Below are 24,451 nucleotides of genomic sequence, written 5' to 3' on the forward strand. Positions count from 1 at the left end.
TTTTAAACAACCAACACGATTTTTTTTATTAAACTAATCATCCAATTTGAATAAAAACCGGATGACAAATGAAAGCTAAATCAATAAAAAAATATTGTATTGCCTTGTGTGTCAATAATGGCCTCGAATCTATCTCAGAAACGGGAGCCACTCTTGATAGTCTCCTTTGGCAGATTTCGGAATTTTTCCTGTATCCTGAACATCCGTTGAGATTTGTTGTTGCAGGAGGATATTTTGATTTGTCGCTCAACTGTGCTCCATAGAAAGATCCATGAGATTGAATTCTGGTGAGCATGTAGGGCAAACACTAACTCCAACAAAGTAAAAAAAAAAATATCACAACCATGTCAACGTTTGCTTTGTAGTTTGCCATGGAACCGAGTCTTTTTACCAACTCAAGACTCTTAAAGTTCCTTCTTGGACATCAAAACAAAGGATCAATCCAAGTTTAAGAAGTTTGCAATCGCAACATTGTCTCGTCCGGTGTAGATCACAACAAAGACAGTTTCTTTTCCACTATCGTGGAATAAATACTTCGTTGATCGATGCCATTTGTTCAAAACTAACATCAAGCACTTCTGGCTAGCTGCCAAAACAACAAACAACGTCAAAGTTCGTTGTTAAAAAAACGGTTGCACACTGTATGTATGTAATAAATTATTTTTCCCTATAAAAATTGTAAAACCGATTTCAATAGTTTGTAATTAAAATGATAATTGATTTTTTTTTCTTCAACATCATAAAATATTCAGGATGAACATCCATATTCAAAACAAAAATGCTTCTTCTCAAGTTCGTGATATATCATGGCAGATATTTCATAACCTTTTTGTATCACGTTTGAGCTGTGGAAAAAAAAACAAAAAAAAACACATACAAATAAGTACAACTAGTAATAATTATTAGAAAATGTACATTTCTCTATTTTCCCAAACATTTTGAGATAAGATGCTATTAAACACCATTCATGCCCTAAGAATAAAGGAAGTTGCTCAAACAGAAGTTGATAACATCCTTTTGTTATCTATGAACAAAAAATAAATATAAGTTTGTATGGGACTAGAGATATGGAAATGTGTAGAATTTGTGGGATCGTATATTTATCTAGAGGGGAAAAAGTATTGGTTGTGAATTCGCAAATATTTATGTGTTTTATTAATTAATTTTCCCCTTATTTTTAAGATCCAAATATCATCAGCAGACAAGAAGCACCTTTGTTATCTCTGTTGCTGTATTTTATTATCAGCTGTTGATGTTTCCCCTGATTTTCACCAAATCAGTAATCTGTACGTTGATTGGTTACATTATGAATTAGTATCACAAATTCAAATATATTATATTATATGAAGATATAGTCATATTTATATTATATTATTGACTGAGGGAGTACCTATATAGACCGAATAAATTCACTCTTACAAAAATATTCAGAGCCCTGCTCCTCCCTAAAAAATATGTCGTGACGTTAGTGTAATTATGTAAAATATTATTACATAATGAACATTGTGAAAAAAAATTCAGCAATTCCCACAACCGTCCCCTTTGTACAGAACTTTAAAATATCTTAAATTAAAACTCATTGAGGGAGTTTTGAATTATAATATATTATTTCAAAGGATAGTAAAATAAAAGATGACACAAAGGAACTAGGTATATCTACCATTATATTGAACATCGTTGTATTGTTCTTTGTGGTTATCAAATTTAAAATCTTGAAGCAGCTGCAATAAATATGCTAAGCCCGATGTCTTTTGTCTTCTTCGAAATAATTAAATATTTTTTGAGGAATCCAAAAATTATTATGGCCGAGATGTGGTTTGTCAAGGTGTTTATATGTACTTCTAAATCTAAGTTCCATACAACAAACTTCCGTAGTAAAAATAAAAACAGAAATTCAGCAAAAGTATGGACAGCTAAATTAAAGACATTACCGCAGACTTTGCAATAATCATTAAATATTATGCAACCCGTAGCCACTTGAAATTGGGAAGTGCGATTAGCAAATCTTTTACTGGAATTCATTATATGTCTAGTCCATTTGTCTTACGGAGAAACAATGGTGTCTTCAGTAGAGGACATCTTTAAATGAATCCGTTTTGATAGGCCCAGGAGTCAACAGATTGTGGGTAGGTACTTTTCTTTACAAAGGAAAGAATAGCTTCCCTTTTGAGAAAACATCGTTACATTTATAGAATTTTATAAATCTAATTTATGTTATTCTCCAATGCTTCCCTCTTCATGCTGATCGGATTTTCATGGTTTTTTCTCTCACAATAATCTGAATTATGCTATACAACTGTGATGTAAAATTAATGGCTCAAGCTTTTTAATTATCTAAAATGTCTCCCCTATCAATATGTATACAGGTTGAAGAATAAGTTCGTGAAGATATGTTTTAGTTTATGAATTCAATATAAATTTATTAATTAGTATACACTTTTGTGAAAATGATCAAATTGTCATATTAATTAATTTTTAAATATTTTGTTCGAAATAGACACTCTTTGACCGGTCTATATGGCGGAGACGAAGAAGCACTTAGAAAGAGGTAGAATAGGCAGTTTCTTCAGAGATATTAGCAAATTCTAGGATGAGGGCACGCTTCAGAGTGGCTTTAGCGTGTGAGGGGGGGGAGAGGGGTGTTCGGTGCAAGCCCTTCACTGAAGGATACATCATAGAGAAAGTCGTTGGGATTCTGGTCAGGACTGTTAAGGGGCCCCCCCAAAAATTCTTATAATTTATTTTTCACCAGTGTTGCACACTTTTTTCTTGTGAGAGGGTGCTCAGAAGGTATAAAGACATCACCATATCTGTCCTGAAGCCTGGGAAGGATCTTGTCGAACAAAATCACCTTGTAGACGTCTTGGTTGATATTCACACCTTCCTCTGAGGACATTTTATTCCCGTCTGACATAATACTAGCCCAGACCATGACACTTGGCGGCTTTTGACACCTGGGGATGATGCAGGGTTCCTAAGATACTGGTCTTGTCTAAAACAGGGTCCTTTTAGGCGTTGTGGATGACCTTAACGGTGAACAACTTTGTCAGTGCTGCCTCTCCCAATGTGCCTCTCCGTCATATCATACGGGCAAAGAGTGCCGATTTCGAACAAAAGTTTTTTTTTTAAATAACATATTTATATTTATATAACAATTTGATTATTTTCACAAAAGTTTATACTAACTCATAAATTTATATTTAATTTATAAACTAAAATATATCTTTCCCCACTCATTCCTCACCCTGTAGTTAAATGGAACAAAAATCGATTTCAAATATCATTTATTGTTCCATCTAATAAAAGACAAATGGAGAATTTTTTAATCCTACCAATACCATAAGAGTCTTACATAGAAATTTTAATCGGTGTCTTTATAAAGAAAGAATATAAAAGGGGAAAAAATAAAAAAATATGGTTTAAAATGTAGGTAGTTACTCAGTAATTGACAAATATTTGAACCTTCCTATGTTTTGTTGAGTGATTTGATATTTGTCACAAAAGATACTTTAAGGAAAGAGGCAACAAGACAATTGAAATAATAATAAAGAAAAAACAACAACGAATACTTAAAATCTGTTTTCTTAGTCACACACCCTTGATAAAAAGAAATAAATAATAATGAATACAGATGGGACTTTGTACAGGGTGAGGATAATAAAACTGTAATAATAATAATAAGCATATCCAACAAAGAGGCAATGCAAAAGATGAAGATTTTGTTGTAAATTTTTTTTTGAACCCATCAGAAATCGAGGTGATCATTTTTTTTCCTATCCATTGATATATTCCCCATCTCTTTCCTTAGTCTCTTAAGTTGTCACAAGTGATGTTGGACTTAATATTGATTTTAGTATTAATCAAGGCAACTAATGGGTAGATTGCATACAGTTTCTATCTACAAAATTATTAAAATACAAAATCATATTTTAAAAAAATGATCTGTATCCCTCAAAGTTTTGCTACAGGTGGTAAATCATCTTCAAACCTTTACCAATTACTCTTACTTTTTAAATACCATGTGGGAACCCAAAACTTGAGGTAGCATTACTTAATTACGGAAAACTTAATTTTTATGGAATCAAGAAAAGACGACTTAAAACCAATTTGGGATATATGTTTAATTACTATATTTGATATAATTTTTATTCAATATGTCCTAGATCATATCCAATATCATCCCCGACTCGCTGACGAACATATTGAGAGCCCTTGACGATGAGTTTTATGTGCATGGACTAACATAATGTCAAGATGGCAGTTCTTAGCGAATCCAAATTTGGATGAGAGGTAGTGCAGACATTCTTATCCAAGACTTCTCAAACTGCAAAGTCCAGCAGATTTAGGTCAAGGCTGGAAGAGGGCTACATGGAGGCAGACTCTTTGAAGAATATTTTAGAGGAGAGCAGCTTATCTGTCGTAGCGTTTCATTAGACCAGCTATAAACAGCTGTGAAAAGGAAAAAAGACTCCAATGTCTATCCTTAATTCTACTCTGAGTCCAACAAGGATTTACAATTATAACTCCACAATAGATCATTTAAATTACTCTCCGTCTTTCATGAGCACACCCGAATGTTCAAACAAGTTTTGATTATAACTTATTGTAGTAGAGAAGGAAGTTCACTACTCTATCAGAAGTCATATAATAATGATAAGAGTTAAATAAAAATAGTTTTATTCATCAAATAACCAATTCAAAAAAAAAAAAAAAAAAAACACACACACGATTTACAACACTATACACTGGCTATATCAGGAACTGCCCTCCCTAACATCAATCGTAGGATTGTCTCTCTGACTACGTATACAGTATATAAAAGAACTATTTATAAGATGGCGTAAAAGTTGTGCTATCTGTGGTTATATAAAAGTATATGGTTGTATTTTTCACTACTTAGAAGAAAACCATAGGCTGGTTAACAACTCTAGGGAGTTAACAACAAAATGTTTTAGAAAAAAACAATTGGCTTGAAGGAGGTTTAAAAAACCATTCTAATAAAACATTATTACTTCGTTTTTTATTTAAGAAAAAGGCCAAAGACTATTTACAAACAACTTGGAGTTCAATCCTACTATATAAATAAATAAAACTCTTACATTAATTATCCTTCATTTGCTCTAATTTATAAATATACTTAGAGCAAATAAAAGAAGTTGAAAGTTGTAAATTCTAAGCATTTTACAAGTGTGCGACATTTTTCTTAGTTGCCAATAGGGAAGAGTGTTTTAAATTTTATAAAGTAGTTATCTATAATGAGTGCATAAATTCCATTTTTGGGACAAAGTCAAATAATGACAACAAACTGATTTTATATGCATAAATGGATTAATCTAGCTGATCAAAAGAGGTTATATTCTTAAATTATTTTGAGGAGTGACCATCAAAGTTTAAAGTAGATTAGCAAATGAATAATCCAGAGTAAATATAGAAGGGGCTTTAAGCAGAAGAGGATAAACTATTTCCTAGAAAGCGAGAGTCCCTTTTTCTAGGTGGCAACCTGAACATGCTTTTTTATCTTCCCAAGCTGCTGACATGATTATTTAATAACTTAAGAGAGTACATCCAAGTAAAAAGTAATAACTAGTGTGTTTACTCCCAAAAAGTGTAGAGTAACATTGAGGGGCTGCTCAGGACCTATAAGTCTAAGTCCTTGTAGGACTTGGAGTAACATTGAAAATCTAAATCGGAGTAATTCCTGCGGTCATCATGGCTAAATAAGGGGTTTGTATTTATTTCCTTCCTCACAGGACTGCTTGCAGCTGATGTAATACAACCTCATAACAGCTGAGCTGCTCTTCTCCCAGAGATTCTTCAAATGATCTGAGTGACTATATTCATGTTCGTTTTCTGGTATTTTTACATGGTAGAATTGAGGATAATTCCAGCATATATGTCCTTCCTATATAAGGAGTTCGATTATTATTCATTTCATTGATCTCAACGCTGCTTGCAGCTGATCTAATAAAACGTCATGGTAGCGAATATTATTTAAATTGTCAGGCTTGCCATGTTCTATTTTTTCAATTACCGGCATTGCTTAGAATTTAAAATTCTCCATATATTTACATCAAGTAAATTAATTTTTATATATATTCAAAAGGGATCTGCTAGAACTCATGCATCATTGTCAAGTTCTTTTATTTAAGGGAGAAGGAGATACATAAAGATGGGGATATGAATGAACTCGTAACCTCTAAAAACATAAATTTTTTATGACAATCCATGAAAATAACATAAAATATAAATAAGTAAATAAAAATATATTCATATTAACTACTTATACATATATGTATTATGAATATATTACGTACTTGACTCATACCAAATCGTAAAACATTCAACCTCATTCATAATAAACCTACAATGAATGAATATGTATAATATATAATAATTTTTTTATAGTGATCGTAAAGAATAAACAATAAAGGCAGCAGGCCTTCTTCTATTTGTGCACTTTCTTCATTGATTCATAAACCCCCTTTGAAAGTATTTATGTATAATTTACATATCTTAAATAAAAACTCTTCCTTTTTCTTCTATTTTTCAATTGGTAACACTGAGAATAGTCTCCATTTATTCTACAGGGTTTTGCAGATAAATTGGGAATTTTTAAAATTGCTATATCTCCGCTCCCACTTAGAATTTCGCGCTAAAAACTACTTTGCGGCGAATGTCCGAATTCTCTCTTTCATATGAGATTTTGTTTATATAGAAAGCCAAGGCTATATAAGGGGATCGTTCTTTTGAACCACTTGAAGCACAAGGGGGCATTAAAAATCTTTGTGCTCGTCGATGAGAAAAAGCTTGTGGTAGAAAATAATCGGCAAAATATAAGAGTCGCCCCCTATTATCTGACTGAAGTCCCACTAGTTTTGAAGTCCAAGAATCCAGCTGGAGCCATGGTTTTTGGAGCTGTGGTCAGCGATGGTTCCATCATATTACCACATTTAATCAAGGCGATATTTAAAATTAAAACAGCTGAGTACCTGAAGATCCTGGAAAACGTCTTGCTATCCTGAATTGAAAATGAGTTTGGCTTGAATCTTGTGGTACTTGTGCAAGACTCTGCCTTGTACCATGCTTCAAATGGAACTAAGTCATTTCTATTTGATATAGTCCCATTTTTCTTGAAGGCTGAAATCTGGTAAGGAATAATCCAGATATTAATATTCTTGATTACTATCTGTGGGGGATCCTTCCAGATTAGGTCAACAAACACTCCTACAGTAATGTTAGGATCCTAAAGTCTAGCATCAGCAAAATCTGCAGGATGATCCCGACTGATCATGTAATCAAGGCTGCAGTGCGATTTAGGCCAAGGATCACAAAGGTTACTGAAGCTCAAGAGATCACATCAAATGAATCAAAACACAAGATCCCTGCTAAACAACTTCACAATTTTTCCATGGATTTGATCTATAAATTAACAAACTATAAATATTACAATTTGCTGAGAAATAATTCCCAATTTATCGGTAAATCCCCATAGAAATTATTAGTTGTACGTTAGGAAATCACTTTCAAGAGCTTGTTATGCAATCCCTTTACACATATGTATATGGTAGGTTTAGTTGATAGCTTAGATAATAATAAGGGGGGGGAGTATCACTCAGAATTGTGAAAGTGAAAGGAGGGAAAGAAAGCCGTCAAAATGCTGACTCTAATTTATACATACATAAATGTCAGATGCAAAAAAAAACAAAAAAGAAAAACTTGTACGCAAATAAAGAGATTCTTTTCTCTCTATTTTTTTTCTCCAATTTCCATATATACAACATTTCTAATCAAACCAAATACATAGTATATATATAAAAAGGATATTTAATCATAAAAATGCATCAAAAATTTGTATTTACATTGTTATTTTATTCCAGACTCTTCCATTCCCTCTCTATTTTCATGACTGAATCTGATTAACCAATCCCAAGTATTAAAGGAGTTATATACAATGATGCTGATCCTTAGCATTTTTCCCATCGTCCGTTTTTAGGAGTTGGCAAAATGAATAGATTATTATTCTTTCCTAAGCTGTTATCATTACTATTTCATTCCAGAGATATAAACTTACTTCTCTATATTCTAGATCGAATTGAACATTTGCATGTGCTCATAGAAGACGGAGAGTAAACTAGAGGGTTGGCCACAGAGTTATAATTGTAAGTCCTTTTTGGAGACAAAGTAGAATTGAGGATCGACATTGGTTGCGTATATCCCTCTCACCTTCGTTGCAGCAATGGGGCATGAGGGTTTTTCATTATATTCGTCGTTCATAAATAAAGCGAGAGAAAGTGGTATCTTCTTGCAGGAAAATAATACTACTCCCTCGATGATAATATTATTTATCATTAAAAATATAAGTGTACGTTACTCCCATAGAGGTCGTTCTGAAAATTATATTCAGCATACGCCATTTTTTTAAACAACTACCACATTAAACAACAAGCTATACACAGTGACAATACCTTACAGATAATACATTTTTTTAGTTTGCTTATGCCAGTAGCGCCAGAACCATAGGGGCTATTGGTCCAAACTTTTGAGAATTTCTATGGTTATTGCAATAAAAAAGTTATCAATGTCATAATTCTTTTAAAAAAAATCAATTTGTTTCACAAAAAAAAAAAAAGGTTATTTCTTCAAAAAAAATTCAACTCTCCTATTGTTCCGAAAAAGTAAAGTTATTTCTTCAAATTTATTCTCTTCCCAAAAATTTTAAAAATATAGTTATTGTCTCGTCTAACAAAAGCTCTTTGTCAATTTTGATATTTATAAAATAAATAAAAAAGGTTCCGAATAAATTGTGAAAAAAGTCCAAGCAATCGCCCCTGCTGACGCCACAGTTATATCAATTTAACATTCCCAAAATCCCAACGATTTTCATCAATAGTTATATGCATGAATATAGATTGTACTGCTATTATTTTTACCAACCCATTAACTTTAAAACGTTCACTAAGTGATTTGAAGAAAGTCGATGTAAAAAAAAGCCTTTTCTGACTGACTCAATGACTATTGTGTTCTATATATTTATAATACTATTATGCCATTAGAATAACTTAATGAAGAACTAATTAAATATTAATAATGAATAGTGCATTGCTAATTCATTTGCAAAGGGTTATTAGGGAAGTAATATACTGTACAGCTTTGTTTAATGCGTTTGGTATACATATATAAAAAGTAAAATGTTATTTCAGCTCTTCTTAAAATTACGAATAAAAAGACAAAATCTATCATGGAAAAAGGCATAAACTCGCGTTTTATAAGAACTTATGTTATTTAAATACTAATTTGATGTCACTTATCCGAGTGTGATCACGGGCAGAGTTAGGATTAATTATTCTTACTATGGAAACGAAATGCATTTTTGCAGACTCCTATCATTTGTTTTAATTACATATTAAATTTGCATATATGTGTGCAAATTGTACATATATACATTCGTAGGCTCTCATTATGTTGCTTTCCTAACCTGAGATCCTGGATACCTCTAATGAAATATCAATATCATAGTGCCTAATTAGAAAGCTGTCAAGAAAGGGTGTCTGTTCATTATCTGTTTTTTCTTACTACTCACTTGATGATGTTTTTTAGCGATTTATTTATATCTTTCTTTTTCTTTCCAGGGATTTGTCCGAAGGCATTATGTTATGGGTCCTTCGGACTTGATTCTGTAGCCATAATGATGGATTTAATCTTTCTGAATGCCAAGCATGACTCTTCATGTGAGGAATGACACTGATCCAATACAATCAAATTCATACAGTCAACATCAACACGAGCAGCAACATTCTGCCGGTGGACGGAGTAGTGGTAGCAGCCATAGCAATTCCAGCACTAACCTAGACGGACCTCATCATTCCCATCAACGTCAGAATCATCGAGAATATTGTCGAAATAAGGCACGTCCACGTGAATATACACCAGAGGGCAAAGAACGGCGTGAATTCCCAAAGACACGAGTACGCACTCCAACTAATCTTCGAATTTTAGAGGAGGATAATCGAGACGAGGAGGACAAGGAAGAAGAGGAAGGAGAAGCGACTATCGGAGGAAGGGAAGGAGGTGAAAAGAACTTCCATAGCAACAATAATAATAACGACACTCTACATCCGAAACAGAACAGGAACCCAAATCACAACGACAACAGCTTAGGCCCCACTTCCAATAACAATCCAGCACTTGGAGCAGGATTAGAATTAAAATCTATTATGGGAGGAGGTGATGAGCGTTACTATGGAACCTCTACACGGAGTAGTCGATGCTCAAGTGGAAGTTCATCTCGAGAGTTTCAGCAGGCCTACGGAGATCACTATGGACGTAGTAGAGCCTACCACGCTCATCCTCCACCGTCCAGCAGTGCAGGTCGACGTAGCAGGGGGGATATCTATGGGGAGACCAAAGGATCTCCCTATCATCATACTCTAAGAAGATCTGAAAGGTCTGGAGATTATCTTATCCTTAGACAACAGCAGCAGCAACAAGCAGCCGCTGCTGCAGCTGCTGCCGCGGCTGCGGCTGAATATGATCGAATACAACATCATTCCGGGAGTAGAAGTGATTTGTTGGAGCATGACCATAACTCCCTCTACGATCACTTCACCCCTCCTCCTCCATCTAATCAATACTCATTTGTGAGGACTTGTGATGGGAACTTTGTCAAGACCTTTATCCCTCCAACCATTCAAAAATATGGTGGAGCAGGGAGTGATCTTGGAGCTCTGGATGGAACTACTTCCTCTACCTACAGAGCAAACCATACGCTTCGTCGTCCCTCAAAACGAAGTCATCACTCCTCTTCATCCTCAGGTCAGACAAATTCAAGTGGAAACAATCCCGACTTTTGTTGTAGGGATGAGTCTGGCTACTCTTCAATGAGTGGACCTCCACAGTCTTATGCAACACTTCGAGGAAGAAAATGGACTGAAAAAGCTCGAGGAAGTTGCGGTGATAATTATGGGAGGTTGAATTACCTGGATCCGGACTCTAGGAGCATGACATCATTCACAGATGACTATTTGGCTATTCCACCTCCGCTTCCAAGCTCAGGCAACAACAATAATAACAACAGTATTCTCTCCGGATCCTCTGTCGCTGCCACGGGTAACAACAACAATTCCATACTTTTGAGAACACTGGCATCGTCTGGTGGCGGAGCTGCCAGGGTTCTCTCTCGATCTACTGATCGAAATTTAGACAATTTAGGACTAAGTGAAGATGAAATGCTCATGAGCTCAACCACCTCCCCTTCCAATCATTCCAGTGGACTGACAGGGATTCGTTGCTCTGATGAAGTGCTGAGTCTTTTGATTCGAGAGCCCCCTGACGGAAAGGAGAAACCTGAGCCAGCATCGAGTAAAAACAATAAGTTAGCTGAGCTCAATCATCCTGGTCATTTGCATCACCATCATCATCATTTGCATGATCGAAAGGGATCTAAAGGGGAGGTACTGGAGATGAGCGGATCCCGATTAGGGCTCTCAGATGTGGTTGTCGTAGGAGATGTTCCCTCAACCGCTGGGAACGGAATCGGCAATAGCAGTGGAAGTAAGCCTATATTGCTCCCAGGACAAAAGTCCGACTCTTCCATGAAAAGAGATTCCCTCAAAGAGAGTCTCTATGATGTTGGAAACAACTCGGAGGATACATTCGATCCAAAAGAATGGTAAGTTTTGAAACATACACTGTGTTAGAGATAGGACGTGTCTTGGACACCGTATTCAAATTACCCGGGTTCTGTGTAAGTAAACTTGTACTATCAGAGAGGATCCAAGACCCAAACCAGCTTTTTTGCATCTTTTTTTTTTGTTTCCAGCTTTTACGCGTCATAAAAAAGATACGAGGGATTCCGGATTTTCAAAAGCTTCTAGTTTTGCTTAATACTTAATCCTAATTGTAAAAAAATTATTTTATGTAAATCCAACATACACTTAATTTATCTTGATTAGTAACTGGAGCATCATCTACCTAAACAATTGCAAGACGTGGTTATTCTATACGGCATTATCTCACACTAAGTTACTTTTATTGTATCATACAACTTATCACGAAACAGAAAAAGGTTTAAAACTCAGTTGGTAGTTAGCCAATTTTCCAACTTTGGAACTATTCTACATACAATTGTTGTGGAAATTGTTCCCAGTTTAAAGGAGCTAATTATAATACCACCAATCAACATTAAGAACACTGATTAGGATAAAAGAAAGAAAAAAATCGACAGCTAGCATCAAAATACACTGTATTTTGGTGAAAGTGAGCTCACAAACACAAAAATATACTCAGTATTTGCTTGTCAGCTATCGAAGTTTCTTATTCTTTCCCTCTAAACAGTATTCTTAAAATTGGTTGGTTGGATACAAATTAGTTTTTATAAGCTGTGATTAGTTATCAACTAATATTCAAGAATAATTGGCCAACTACCAACTGATTTTGGACCTATTTCGTTTTTTGTTTGTTTCTCAAATTAGAAGTTGCAAGATACAATAAAGGTAATAACGTGGTTATCAGAACAATAACTAATATTTATGTTTTAATAATAATAATATTGGGCTATTTATTGTTTCGGCATGAGTAATGAGTCTAAATATAACTTTAATCCTGGACCTATTTTAGGTCTGAAATTCGGGTAAAATGCTTATAAAGGGTCAGTATAATTTTGGTTTCGGGTATCCTAAATTTACTAAAGTATTTAGCTCTAAAGATCTGAACCAACCCTGATCTGAGAAAATATGGATCCGTTCTATCTTTACATTATGTATAATGTTAGTATGCTGTCAAGTAGCAACAATGTCCTGCTATGTACTCTTGGCGATCCTTTCTTTTGATAAAATATGTGTTTAATCGAGTAATATGTATGAATGTACAAAAAAGTAATAAAGTTAATAAAAATATTATTTTTGTCAAAATGCAGTTATACCAAGCAATAATAATGAATATTTAATTTAAAGATGTTTATCAGTTGATTCGTTTGTTTGTGTACACATAGTATACACGTATGTCCCTACTTTCGCAGAAAAACATGTATCCATTTGATAAGTAGATTAAAATCCAGCAAGGCAACTATATACATGCCCATGGATGTTTATCATATAAACACAAAACCTCTTTTAATATAATGGGTTTTTTAATATTTATTTTGTTTTGTTTCGGAAATGCAGAAATAAACCAGCATGTACCATAGGCCCGATTGTTTTTCGAATTTCAATTATGGATAGAGCTGAAAATTTGTAATATGGAATGACAATTAGCCTTGCTAAATTGTATTTCCATATAGTGTCATCTCACGGTTGGACATCTCGATCAAATTATGAAAAAAGACAAAAAAACTTTTTACTCAGTAAATATAGATACTAAAAAGACATTTTTGTTATTTAGCTATAAAATAATTTGATAGATGTTTGGATTTTATTTAGCCTATAAAAAGTGTGTACAATTTTTTTTTTAAATTCTCCTATGGAACAAGAAAAAAAAAAATTTGAAGAAAATTTGATGAAATGCGTATTGCGCGCATCATTTTTTTTTTTTTTTTTTTACATTTTCAAAAAAGAAAGAACAACTTTTTTTATGTTATTCTCTCTTTTAGCTCTACCCTGTAATTAGAATATTGTATCATAAACACTATCAAATGATGAAAAATATTAATTTCATCTATTTATGAATTATTTTAATATTAATTGAGTAAATTTAAAGTCTTTTGTCTCCTTTCAAACTTTGATCGAGATGTGATACCTAAAGATGACATTATAGGGCAATGAAAGTTTACATATATTATTTCCTTACCATATAACAAATTTTTCGAGCTACCCGTAATCGAAATTCGAAAAAAGTTGAGAAGCACAACGTTCTAAATGCTCAATGTGTATATATATAATTTAAGGTCTATTTACTTTTTAGGAAAACAGTGCCAAGTAGTCCTCGATGCGTGGGATCCTCAGGGGGAAATTTACTGGGTCCTTCTATTGTCCATTCCAGTGGTCCTCCTTCCACTGGACCCGGTGGTGCTCCTTCCTCATCTTCTTCTTCTGGAGGTGTTGGGAATGTCAAAACAACTGTCCTTGTCTCATCTTCGTCTTCAGGGGCACCTTCACTCCCCTCTGTTCCAAACCAAACACAACAAAGACTTATAGTTCCACGACCCTCTACTGGAGGACTTGCAGGATCCTCTGTTGTTGGGGGACCCTATGGAGCCCCTCCAAGTTCATCCTCTTCCCCAGCTGTAGTGGCAGCCTCATCAAAAAACTACTCTGCTCAAACCGCCTCATCTACAGCATTCAATGCATCATCCTCTTCAAATGGACTCCTCATTGGAGCAAGTACACCACTCTGGCATGAAACCGTCAAAAGGTAAAATATATCATACAACTCACCAAAAAAACCTCACATTATTTATCATTTACTTTCATAGATATATATTGGATGGAATGTCTGAGTTCTTTGGCGTGGATGAGAGTCATGACGAGAGCTCTAGGTCCATTTGGGTAGATAGGAGAAGACGATTAGCCATAAAACGCTTTGGTGGAGTCAAGGATGAGCTTAATCCCGGATATCAACTTGATAGTAGCGCTTATAACTCTCAGGTAGGGCAACCAATCATGGCAAAAATGTATTGTAACCAAGCTAGTGTGATTTGTATCAAAATTTTATTAAATCATTATTTGGATCAATAGTTTTGTAGCATCGATAATTGCACTTAAAGTCACAAAAATTCCTCGTAGCAATTAAAGTATAAAATATGATATATCATTATTACTCCTGGAAATTTGAATATGAAATTCATAACGGACCAAAATGTGTCAATGATATATTGGATAGATATTTTTAAAGTAAACTAATTACCATGATTTTTATTCAAGATTGTTTTTGTGTTGAGGCACCAAATAACATGTACTATTATAAATGGTGGAAAAAGGCTATAAGGTAAAAAATGAGAGTCATGCTAAATTCCTCATTAAAAAAGGTATTATGCCGCTATCGACCTAAATATGTACATGAAAAAGGCAAATTAACTTGCTCATTCATTATGGTCTTGAAAGTAAAATCCTCAAAAAAAAAAAAAATAGTTAAACGCTCTGCTTCTTTGTCTAACCATATTAAATTTATTCAAAAAGATTTTTGTCAAATCCCTTTGTCCTTTAATAAATTATCATCTTTATAACCATAAAATACTTACATAAATAATATATGTATGAACACATAGTGTATGTAAAAAGAAAGAAAACGAGAAAAGACCGATATTCAATTAATCATATGTGGGAGATCTGCTGATTCAGCTCCTCATTATCATTCCTGGATGGATCATCAAAAAATAAATAAATGCAGAGTCGAATAAAACGGAATGATGAACATAAATTATAATCAGGCTATTAATAATTTTCTGATAAAACTTTTTATTTTTGACAATTTATTAATAGTATTAATAATATTTATAATTTTCTTTCAAAAGGATTGCTTGTTCAAACAATGCGAGTTGCTCGTCCATTTTTTGAATGTAGATATGCCTTATTTATCTTAATTTACTTAAATATTAAGTATGTATAACGTAAAATATACTTGCATTTGCTATCCTACATATACATAATGATTAATCCTTTTGATCCTAAACGAATAAGCACTCTCCTTTCCTCTATAATACACATATAGATGGCGCTGATGTAGTGCTAGTAAATAAATATGATGAATCCTCCTTCATTTGAAAGAAAAATAATTATACTAAGAAGACTTTAAAACCTTATTATATAAAATTATTATTACTTCACTCATTAATTAGGATTTTCGTAATATACTTTAGAATCATACACCTGCCGTAATCTTCAACATAATTTGATATGATAGAAAAGTAATAGTTTTAACTAAAAATTACATTTATAGTAGCACTATCTGGTTATTTACCCACAAAATCTTTAAAATATAGAGTACCATACCATTTATTATCAGTTGTTTTTTTTATAAATATATTTAATACCAAGAATCAGAGTTAGGATTTTTCTTTAGGGTCAGTTGAATGTCTTTTTTTCATCAAATTTTCCGACGAATATATCATTTTGTCAAACTCGTATATGAAATTTCTTTATTTTTTGGGAAAATAAAATATGGGCCCTTTCATTCTTCCCAAATAGAATATGAATAGCTAGGAGAAATTGAATTATAATTTGAGCTTAAATTTAGACCTCCTGGCCAAGACCTACAACTAAGAAACACCCAAACATTTCAATAAAACGAGTACAAAATTATATAAAAAATCAATTAATAAACATTTCTTAGCATATTAATCAATCCATTGGTCAACTTCCAAAAAATTCTTATAAAAATAGTCATGTACTGAATCTTAGAGTGTGTATTTGACAATGTCAAAAGCATTATCCAAGAAATCACCCCCACCCTTGATATGATTATAGAAAAGGCAGCATATCTAGCTGGAGCTAACAAAACTATAAACTATTGCTCTCAAGTTTTCTTTATGAATTTAATATTTTTATCTATGACGTCCTTTATATAAAAAAGTACATATGGGAAAGCTAAGCTCCCTTAAAAGTTACTGAAGCCCCTCTCCCAAATTATTGTTGAAAGCTTTCATTATTTAAGGGGGGGGGAGGGAACTTAGCCCCAAAAATTATATACAACAGTGATGATAATTTTTAATACTAAATATATATATATATTGATGAAAGCTATACCCAATATAGAGTGTGGAGTCATTCCTTATTTATTCGATCCAGTTCAGTTTTAGGACAGGTCTTATCAGGCCTTTGGGACGGTCCTTAAAACAGTAGGAACTGAATTTAAAAAAAAAAGTTGATTGACGTCATGATCAACCGAACTCTATCAATTTTTGGACTGATATGTAGGACTGAGCTGAACCGGAGAGAGACTGAAATGTACAAGACAGCAGTATTTATTCTTAAATCAGGACCAACACAACACCAGTCATATATGTATATCCATTTAAATATGAGTAAAGAAATAAGAATGACTAGTGTAGAAAATTGTGAGTATTTTGGGTATGTAATAAAAAGAAGACAAAAATCAACAAGGTAACCCAGACAATTTGAATATTGTTTTAGAAGAGAGCAGCTTAACTGTCCTGACATTTCTTTAAGTCAGTTACAATCTGTTGTGACAAGGAAGACGGAAATAAACAAGGGTATTGTTTGTTGTAGGAAAGGAAGTTCCCTCCTTAGGAATAAAATAATAATTATAACAGCTTGGGAGAAAAAATCACTTCTTTGGATTAAAAATTCTATAAAAAAAAAACCTAACAAAAAAACCAGGCTACCTAGAAAACAGACACGATTTACATCACTAATAATTACTCTCGATGTGAATCCTTGTGAAGGCCCCTTCTATGACATATCTATTTTTATTATAATTTCTTAAAGGAGAGAAGTAAAATGAATTTTTTTGAAAGTACATTGTTGCAAAATCTAATTTAGCCAAATACATACAAATTAAGCTATCATATTTTGATTTTGATGGTATTTGTTCGTGCAAATATTACATATATAATATAATAAAATAAAATAATGGAGTTAAGATGAATTATTGAAATAGAAATACACATCATAGCTGTACACAATAGAATCTACCTTTTAATATAACATAACATGGTACAACATACAAAGGAAGACTTGAAGGAAGAAATTTGTTTCTTTCTCTTTTTTCATAGGGAGCTTTCTCCTTACATACTTGCCTCTTCTATTGGTTTCTGTCGTGTTTTACTTCTTCTCCTTTTAACACAAAAGAAGGAGCAGCTTGTATGTACATTAATACATTTCTACTAATGCAATGCATTTAGTTATAGATAAATAAACCAATGAAGAAAAAAAAATACTATTAAAAGAAATGCTGACAAAATAATAATCATAATCATAATGTATTATGATTTTGTAAATTCTTAATCTAATTTAATCATAGAATCCGCACGTCCCTGTATTTTGAATTTGTTTGAGAGAGAAGGAATCACTGATTGCAATATTTATCTATGTATTAAATAAGACTTTTTTATTATGGTGTTTGGACAAAGAAGTACTTTTACTTTCACTTTGATATTACTTATTATGTCTCGTATTTCCTTCAGGGTTCTAGGATGGTTCACCCTCATAAATATATTATGGCAAAAATATATCTTTTCACATATATTTTAAGGCATAAAATGTATCTACCTCCACTTGAAGTCATTTCTAATACATTTTTGCACTCAGAAGTGTAAAATGAGTGCATTTAATTCAATTTAAATATATTAAAATAGAAATATCCCACATACACATTTTTATAATGCGTTCGAGTCGACTTTTTTATGACCCAAAAGATGAAACAACCCAACTGAGACCAGGGTGTTACCTCGCTAACACAAAAATATCCTATGTATTTTGTTGTCAGCTATCGATTCACTCATCTCAATTGATCCATCATGTCCATTTCATAATTAATTCTTTTTGATAAATAAACGAAGTAATAAGTTATTCTATACTTCTGCTCCGTTTTCAAAGGGACACGAATACACTTTCTTGTTAATCCCTGGTATTCGTAGCATATAAATATATATTAGACATTTTATTATTATTTCTATGAATAAATTTTGGCTATTACACTTTTAATAAAATATTATTAAGCAATATTATAATACAGAAAAGAATCAAATACCACGTCAGATTTTAATATTATGAGAGATAAATAGTATTTGGAATGATTGACTTTTTTAGCTAATTACCAAATGATTTCTAGCCTTTTTTCTGTTTCTTTTTGGTTGAAAGGTTACGTACTGCAACAAAGGTGACGACGTTCGACATGTTTCGAATCCTTTAAGAGTGATGTTACCTTCGTAATTGCTGTTTGTATGCCCTCTTTTCATCCTTACTGGTATCTACCCTTGAAACCTTTTTTGTATACTAAGAGCTGGGGGACCACGCCACACCTGAAATAAGCTTTGGCTCTATTTGGAACTCAATCAATATAAATTATCGTAGGATTTTTTTATTTAGAAAACAATCTATAATACTATTGCTTGTTCTTTGTAAAATCAAATATATTCTTGCAGTAAATGGTAAAAAATAGGCTTTGTACTGCAGTCTCGCTGAACCCAGTTAAGGTTAATTTTTATATATTTATTCTTCTAAAAGGAATTTCACATTTTATCCTTTCATAAAAAAATATATTTAGATATGAAATTTCCTATTTAAGCTAAGAAAATTGGATTTCAAAATAGTTATTTTTTTGGCAGACCCCTTACACGGCCTAGGGGCACACCAGTGTGCGGCAGCTGATCTAACCTTATTTTTTATATATTAAGTACTTTCAATATAAATGTTTGTAGCTATATTTATAAGATCAAATATCGCTAGAAATATTTATTCTGCACGCCTGATATTTTGAACGTATTGTAACGACATTTTTTGCTTTTATTTTATTTGATATATTAGAAAAAATACAAGGGGATATATTTTCAAATTTTGAGATTCGTAAGTCCATTAATTGTTTAAAAAATATCATTTCGATATAGGGAGGCTTTATCAATTTTTTTCTTGCCCGGATATTATTTTAAAGTTACTTCTCAATTTTTTTAGACATATCTATTTTATGTTTATATTTAATTGATAAGCAAACGTCAGAGAATATATATTAACTTTTTGATTCTAGATTCATTTTTTATTTAAAAAATTATTACTTCAGTAGGAGAAAGTTTTCAATTTTGGAATTCATTTTAAACTCTCAGTCTTAATGGGTTGCTCTAACATGGATTTAAGGCTCAATTATCAACTACACATACAAAATTTGACAATGATTTAATTAATTATAATCTATTGTATGCATCATTTTCATATCTTTCAGTATGGTGATTGTTCTCGACTTCGATATGATCATCACCTCACGTCCGAAATGGAAGGTGATAAAATGGTTCTTAAAATCACAAAACCTCCAAGAAATAAAGATTCCTTCAGCTCACTCACTCGACAAAGCCTCTCTTGGCTCATAAAAGTGAATAACCTTGATATATTATAATTATTACTCTGTTCATCATTAAAATATTTTAAAATTTACTTTACAGGCCTTTATGACACGTAAGATCCCAAATCATCATGTGGTAATGGAACATGAAGTTTCTCGAAGCTATCAACCCTCAACCACTGGAATTGCAGCATACTATCAAGCCGAGCAAACAGGTGGACTAGCAGTTTGTCCTCCATTACCTCGTGTACCTTCCACACATCATCTTCATGGTGAAAGCCCTGCAGAAGAGGTTATCTATCACTCAGAAATATACAAAACACTCACTGACTCCTCTCTTGTACCTCTAGGTATTTTTTACAAAACCCAGCATCTCGGGATGTGAGGATGACTCCGTTGTTTTTAACGCAATGTCAGGGAAAAGGGTATCAACGGATCCCTATAGGTAAATTGCTGCCCCCTCTAGCATAAATAAACAATTGAACCTACTCAATAATAATCATAGATCCTCATGTAGTTGGCAGCTTCCCCGTCCGGAACAAGATCTTCCTCGAATGAGTTCTGACGTTGGAGCTTCTCGTATATGGAATAGGCTCCTTGATGCTGCATTTGACAATTCTGATCGTCGAAAGCATGGAATGGGAGTGGTAGGTCGGGTTCTTCATCGTAAACGTGCAGCAAAACGCCGGGGTCCAGCTGCTGAGTCCACTCGAAGAAGAAAACTTGCTGGAAATTCCATGGATTATCGTCCTTATTTTACATACTGGATTACTTTTGTGCAAATATTCGTTCTCTTTGTGTCGATGCTTACGTACGGAATTGGACCCATCGGGTTGGATTTCTACAAAAAAGCTGGAATGGTAAGAACTTTTCTGTTTTTTAATTATAGCAATTAAATATAATTCATTATTTCAATGCCAGGTTTTGGTGACTAATTTAGAGTTAGAGCCGGTAGATCATATGGAGCCTGCCAATTTTTGGATCGGACCCAGTGCGGTAAGAACTTGTTTTCATTTAAATTACCTATGTGTACAATTTTCATTCATAACTAGGTTTTCATACATACATATAGTGTTATGTGTCGATCCTTATTTAGGCCGGAAGATTGCAGTCTGTTCCAGCTCTGTCCTCCATATCTGTCCTAGAATGGATAAAGTTTGGTCTTTTATGACATGACTAAAAATAAGTTTCTTCTAATTTTTTAAATATTTTCTAGTACTGACAGTCTGAAGGACAGACGGTCTTAAAGACCGCTCCCAAGTATCGATAGGACCGGTCCTAAGACTAAACTGTACCGAATTAATAAGAACTGAAACAAAATTACATACTAAATCAATAAAGGAAATCAATGGGGGGGTAAAAGACTGTATGGCAGTACCTACAGCTGACTTTGTAATATGTGCATCAAATAAATATGATTTAAAGTATAGGAGTACAAACAGACCCATTTTAATTTAATAAAATACATTTGTTTAATTAAAATGGAAGATAATTCTCCAATATACCTTTAGTGTTACCTCTCCGTTTTTGATGAGCACACTCACACGTAGTTACTCAATATTTAGATGTCAAAGAATAACTATAACATATTGAGAAGATAAAAAATAAAAACATTGTTCAGGATGCCAACAACAACAAAACTTGCACACCAAAAAATGCTTAGGATTTACAACCCTTAACATTTGTACATCTTTTTTTTTTCTTCTTTAGTATGAGGCGCTGAGCTTTAGCTAAACATGCTCAGTGTTAAAAATGAGCCCTGATCAGTCCTTAAACAATCAAACAAAGAAACAAAAGTACAAAAATAAACCTAGTTGAAAATATTTATATTCAAAAATATTTTTTTCTTTAAACTTTTGGTTAGGGCTCCGGATCTTTTTGAGTTTGGAAATGTTTTTAATACTTATTAAAAATATTTATATTGTTTAAAATATCTAGAGATGGGAGATTGCGCTGATTTTTAAGCGTGCAGGAAACAATTAGGATATAATAATTTATACAAGCAATTTGTACCCTCACATGCTTAAAAATACGTGCATTTTTACATTTCTACTAATAACATTTTAAGTAATGAAAGTTCTCTTCAACCTTACAATTATATTAGAACAGTTTCAAGAGAACTAATTCCTCTTGGTTTAGTCTATAAATTTAGGAAGTCATGAAATCCTGAAAAAAAAAAACCAATTTTAGTTTAAGTGAATATTAACCAAAACTTTCGAAGTGTGCTTGGTTTTTAATACCATGGTTTTTTTTATACCCTTGACATGTCAGTTTAAAACATTTTTGTTTATTGAGTCTTGGTGCTATCTCTTCTCAGTTCAGAGTTGTTGCTTGTTTGTTTGTTTTTTAATTACATTACGCCTTAAGGATACATCTACATGACATCCCCCCTCCACTACAAAGTCCAAATCTCAGAGGCGTTTATGTTAACTCATATTAAAAAAGAAAAAGAAGGGAAGTACTTCATATCTAACTAAAAAATAAATTAAAATGAATGTAACTTTAGAAGAGATTTATCAACGAGCTAAAGTACTCTCCCTGGCTCATCAAATCATTTTTTTTAAATGATCACGCTGTTATTCCTATTATTTTACTCTTGCGGAGAGAGCGATTAAGTATTGAGTAACTACGTGTGTTTGTACACATGAAAAACGGAGAGTAATACCGAAGATTTGTTGCGGAGTTATCTACTATATTAGTCAGACACAATTTGTCTGTTTTGAGACGCCTAATAACTCCGGACAATACCGTGTCCTATCCCTAATTATTGAATAAATATTCAATGATCCAAGCTGCACGTATTTGTGTTCTAGTTCAAATTGTCCATGGTTTTCCCAAGCGCACTGTATATAAATTGTGCGTGTGTTTGTGTGCTTAGAGAAAGTGAGAGAGGGAGGGAGATGTGTCTCTTTATGCAAATTAATCTATAAATGATGGAGCCTAGGAAATGAAATAAATGGAGATGCAATTTTGTACATAAATGTACATTAATAATATATGCACGCATATATAAGCAATAAAAGTAATTCTTCCGAATCAAGTATTCCAAAATGAAGCAATGGCTTTCAAGCAAAATTATGTGTACAATATCAATTTTTATTTTCTTTATTTGTAACATTGTCCCTAATAGTGCGTGGGTCGTTTTTTTAGAGCTACGTGGATCCTACTTCTTGAAATTAAAGCTCTATTATTCCAAACATTTTGGATATATACATATATCGTATCATGAAACTTTAAACCAATTAATTAATTAGTTAGTATGTATTTAACATTTAATTTAATGAATTATATGATGTTGTTCACAGAAGTACCCGTCTTTTCTAAGAAATGGCTTTAGTTGTTTAAAATAATTACTGTATTCCAAAGTACACAATCCATCATTATGTTTCAAGTTTGAAGGCACCACGTTGTTGAGCATTTCTTTGTCACCCATTAATAGTAAACGTTGTCAGTAAATTTGTGAGAAAGTAAACAATTAGTCATCGTTATGTGATACAATACTTTTATTTGAAAGGCCCAGCCCAACCAATACAAAAGCTGAACTACAGATGAGTCTGTTTCTTCATTTATAAAAGTAAAAAAATAAGAGACCGTACGAGCTGCCAATACGATCATTGCAGTGTTCGACCAAGTAAAATGACGACTCCACAAAGCAGGACTGGTGGACCGTTGACTGAAAGTCTTTGAGCTAGCAGACATGGCAGGTATTTCAAAAAGTGCGGTAAATAGAGTATTTTATGAAAATTTGTAGTTAAGAAAGATGTGCAATATGTGTACCACGTTTGCTAACTCTAGAGTAAAAACAGTATCATGAAGAAGTTTCAATTGACTGCCTATCGATTTCTTAAAGAGTGTATAGATTATGTTGAAAATTGTATTTTTTTTTTTCACAATTTTTTTCTCGTTTGTTGGGTCGAGTACTTCTGGGACTGACTTCGTATAATTCAATGAAATTTTTATTATGAAATAATTAAAAATGGGATTTTTGGAAAAATTCCCGTAGGTAGATATAGTTTATAGTCGCTCATGATTTAGTAATATTTCACTTACATGAATGCATTTGATTAAGAGATAAAGTAAAGATGAATTTGAGCAAATCATTATGAATAAACCTTTCACTGGCTCTTGGTAAAAGTTGATAAGGTATAGACTGGCGATTCCTCAATCTATACCAATAAGTATCAAGCTACCCAAATGACTTTTCCTGCTACTGGTGTGAAAAGAAGAGGGAGACTTCCTTTCACTTATTTTACTTCTGTCCAGGAATAGTTCCAATAATTAATACGGTACTCATTGAAGCGGAAATTCTACACGCATATGGAGCGACAATATTTGTGTCTGATTAGGTCATTGCCACCTTATCATTACATCATCATAGTCTCCATTCATAGCATGTTCGGTCTATCGTTCTATTAGCTTCTTGAATGAAGCAAGGTCCTTGCTCTGACTCTTTGACGCATGCATTGACACTGGAGACAAGATCCAGGACATTGCTGAATGTTTCTGT

The 24,451-nt window shown here is 33.0% G+C and overlaps 1 protein-coding gene across 4 annotated transcripts in view; it reads left to right on the forward strand.

The window, feature by feature from the left end:
- LOC121120381 (uncharacterized) overlaps nucleotides 1-24,451 on the forward strand; it is a 69,202-nt gene that overhangs the window by 12,597 nt on the left and 32,154 nt on the right. For 2 of the 4 annotated variants that reach the window (XR_011780538.1, XM_040715248.2), the window contains exons 2-9: nucleotides 9,630-11,668; nucleotides 13,897-14,346; nucleotides 14,408-14,579; nucleotides 19,828-19,974; nucleotides 20,045-20,236; nucleotides 20,295-20,389; nucleotides 20,450-20,804; nucleotides 20,866-20,940. Coding sequence is in view for 2 of the 4 variants with exons in the window: in XM_040715248.2 (XP_040571182.1) it covers nucleotides 9,708-11,668; nucleotides 13,897-14,346; nucleotides 14,408-14,579; nucleotides 19,828-19,974; nucleotides 20,045-20,236; nucleotides 20,295-20,389; nucleotides 20,450-20,804; nucleotides 20,866-20,940 (3,447 nt within the window). In the remaining 2 variants the exon portion in view is untranslated. The remainder of the gene's footprint in view (nucleotides 1-9,629; nucleotides 11,669-13,896; nucleotides 14,347-14,407; nucleotides 14,580-19,827; nucleotides 19,975-20,044; nucleotides 20,237-20,294; nucleotides 20,390-20,449; nucleotides 20,805-20,865; nucleotides 20,941-24,451) is intronic. The other 2 variants (XR_011780540.1, XM_040715255.2) reach the window with 1 other exon arrangement.

The sequence above is a fragment of the Lepeophtheirus salmonis genome, chromosome 1 (assembly GCF_016086655.4).
Source record: "Lepeophtheirus salmonis chromosome 1, UVic_Lsal_1.4, whole genome shotgun sequence".
Lineage (NCBI taxonomy): Eukaryota > Metazoa > Arthropoda > Copepoda > Siphonostomatoida > Caligidae > Lepeophtheirus > Lepeophtheirus salmonis.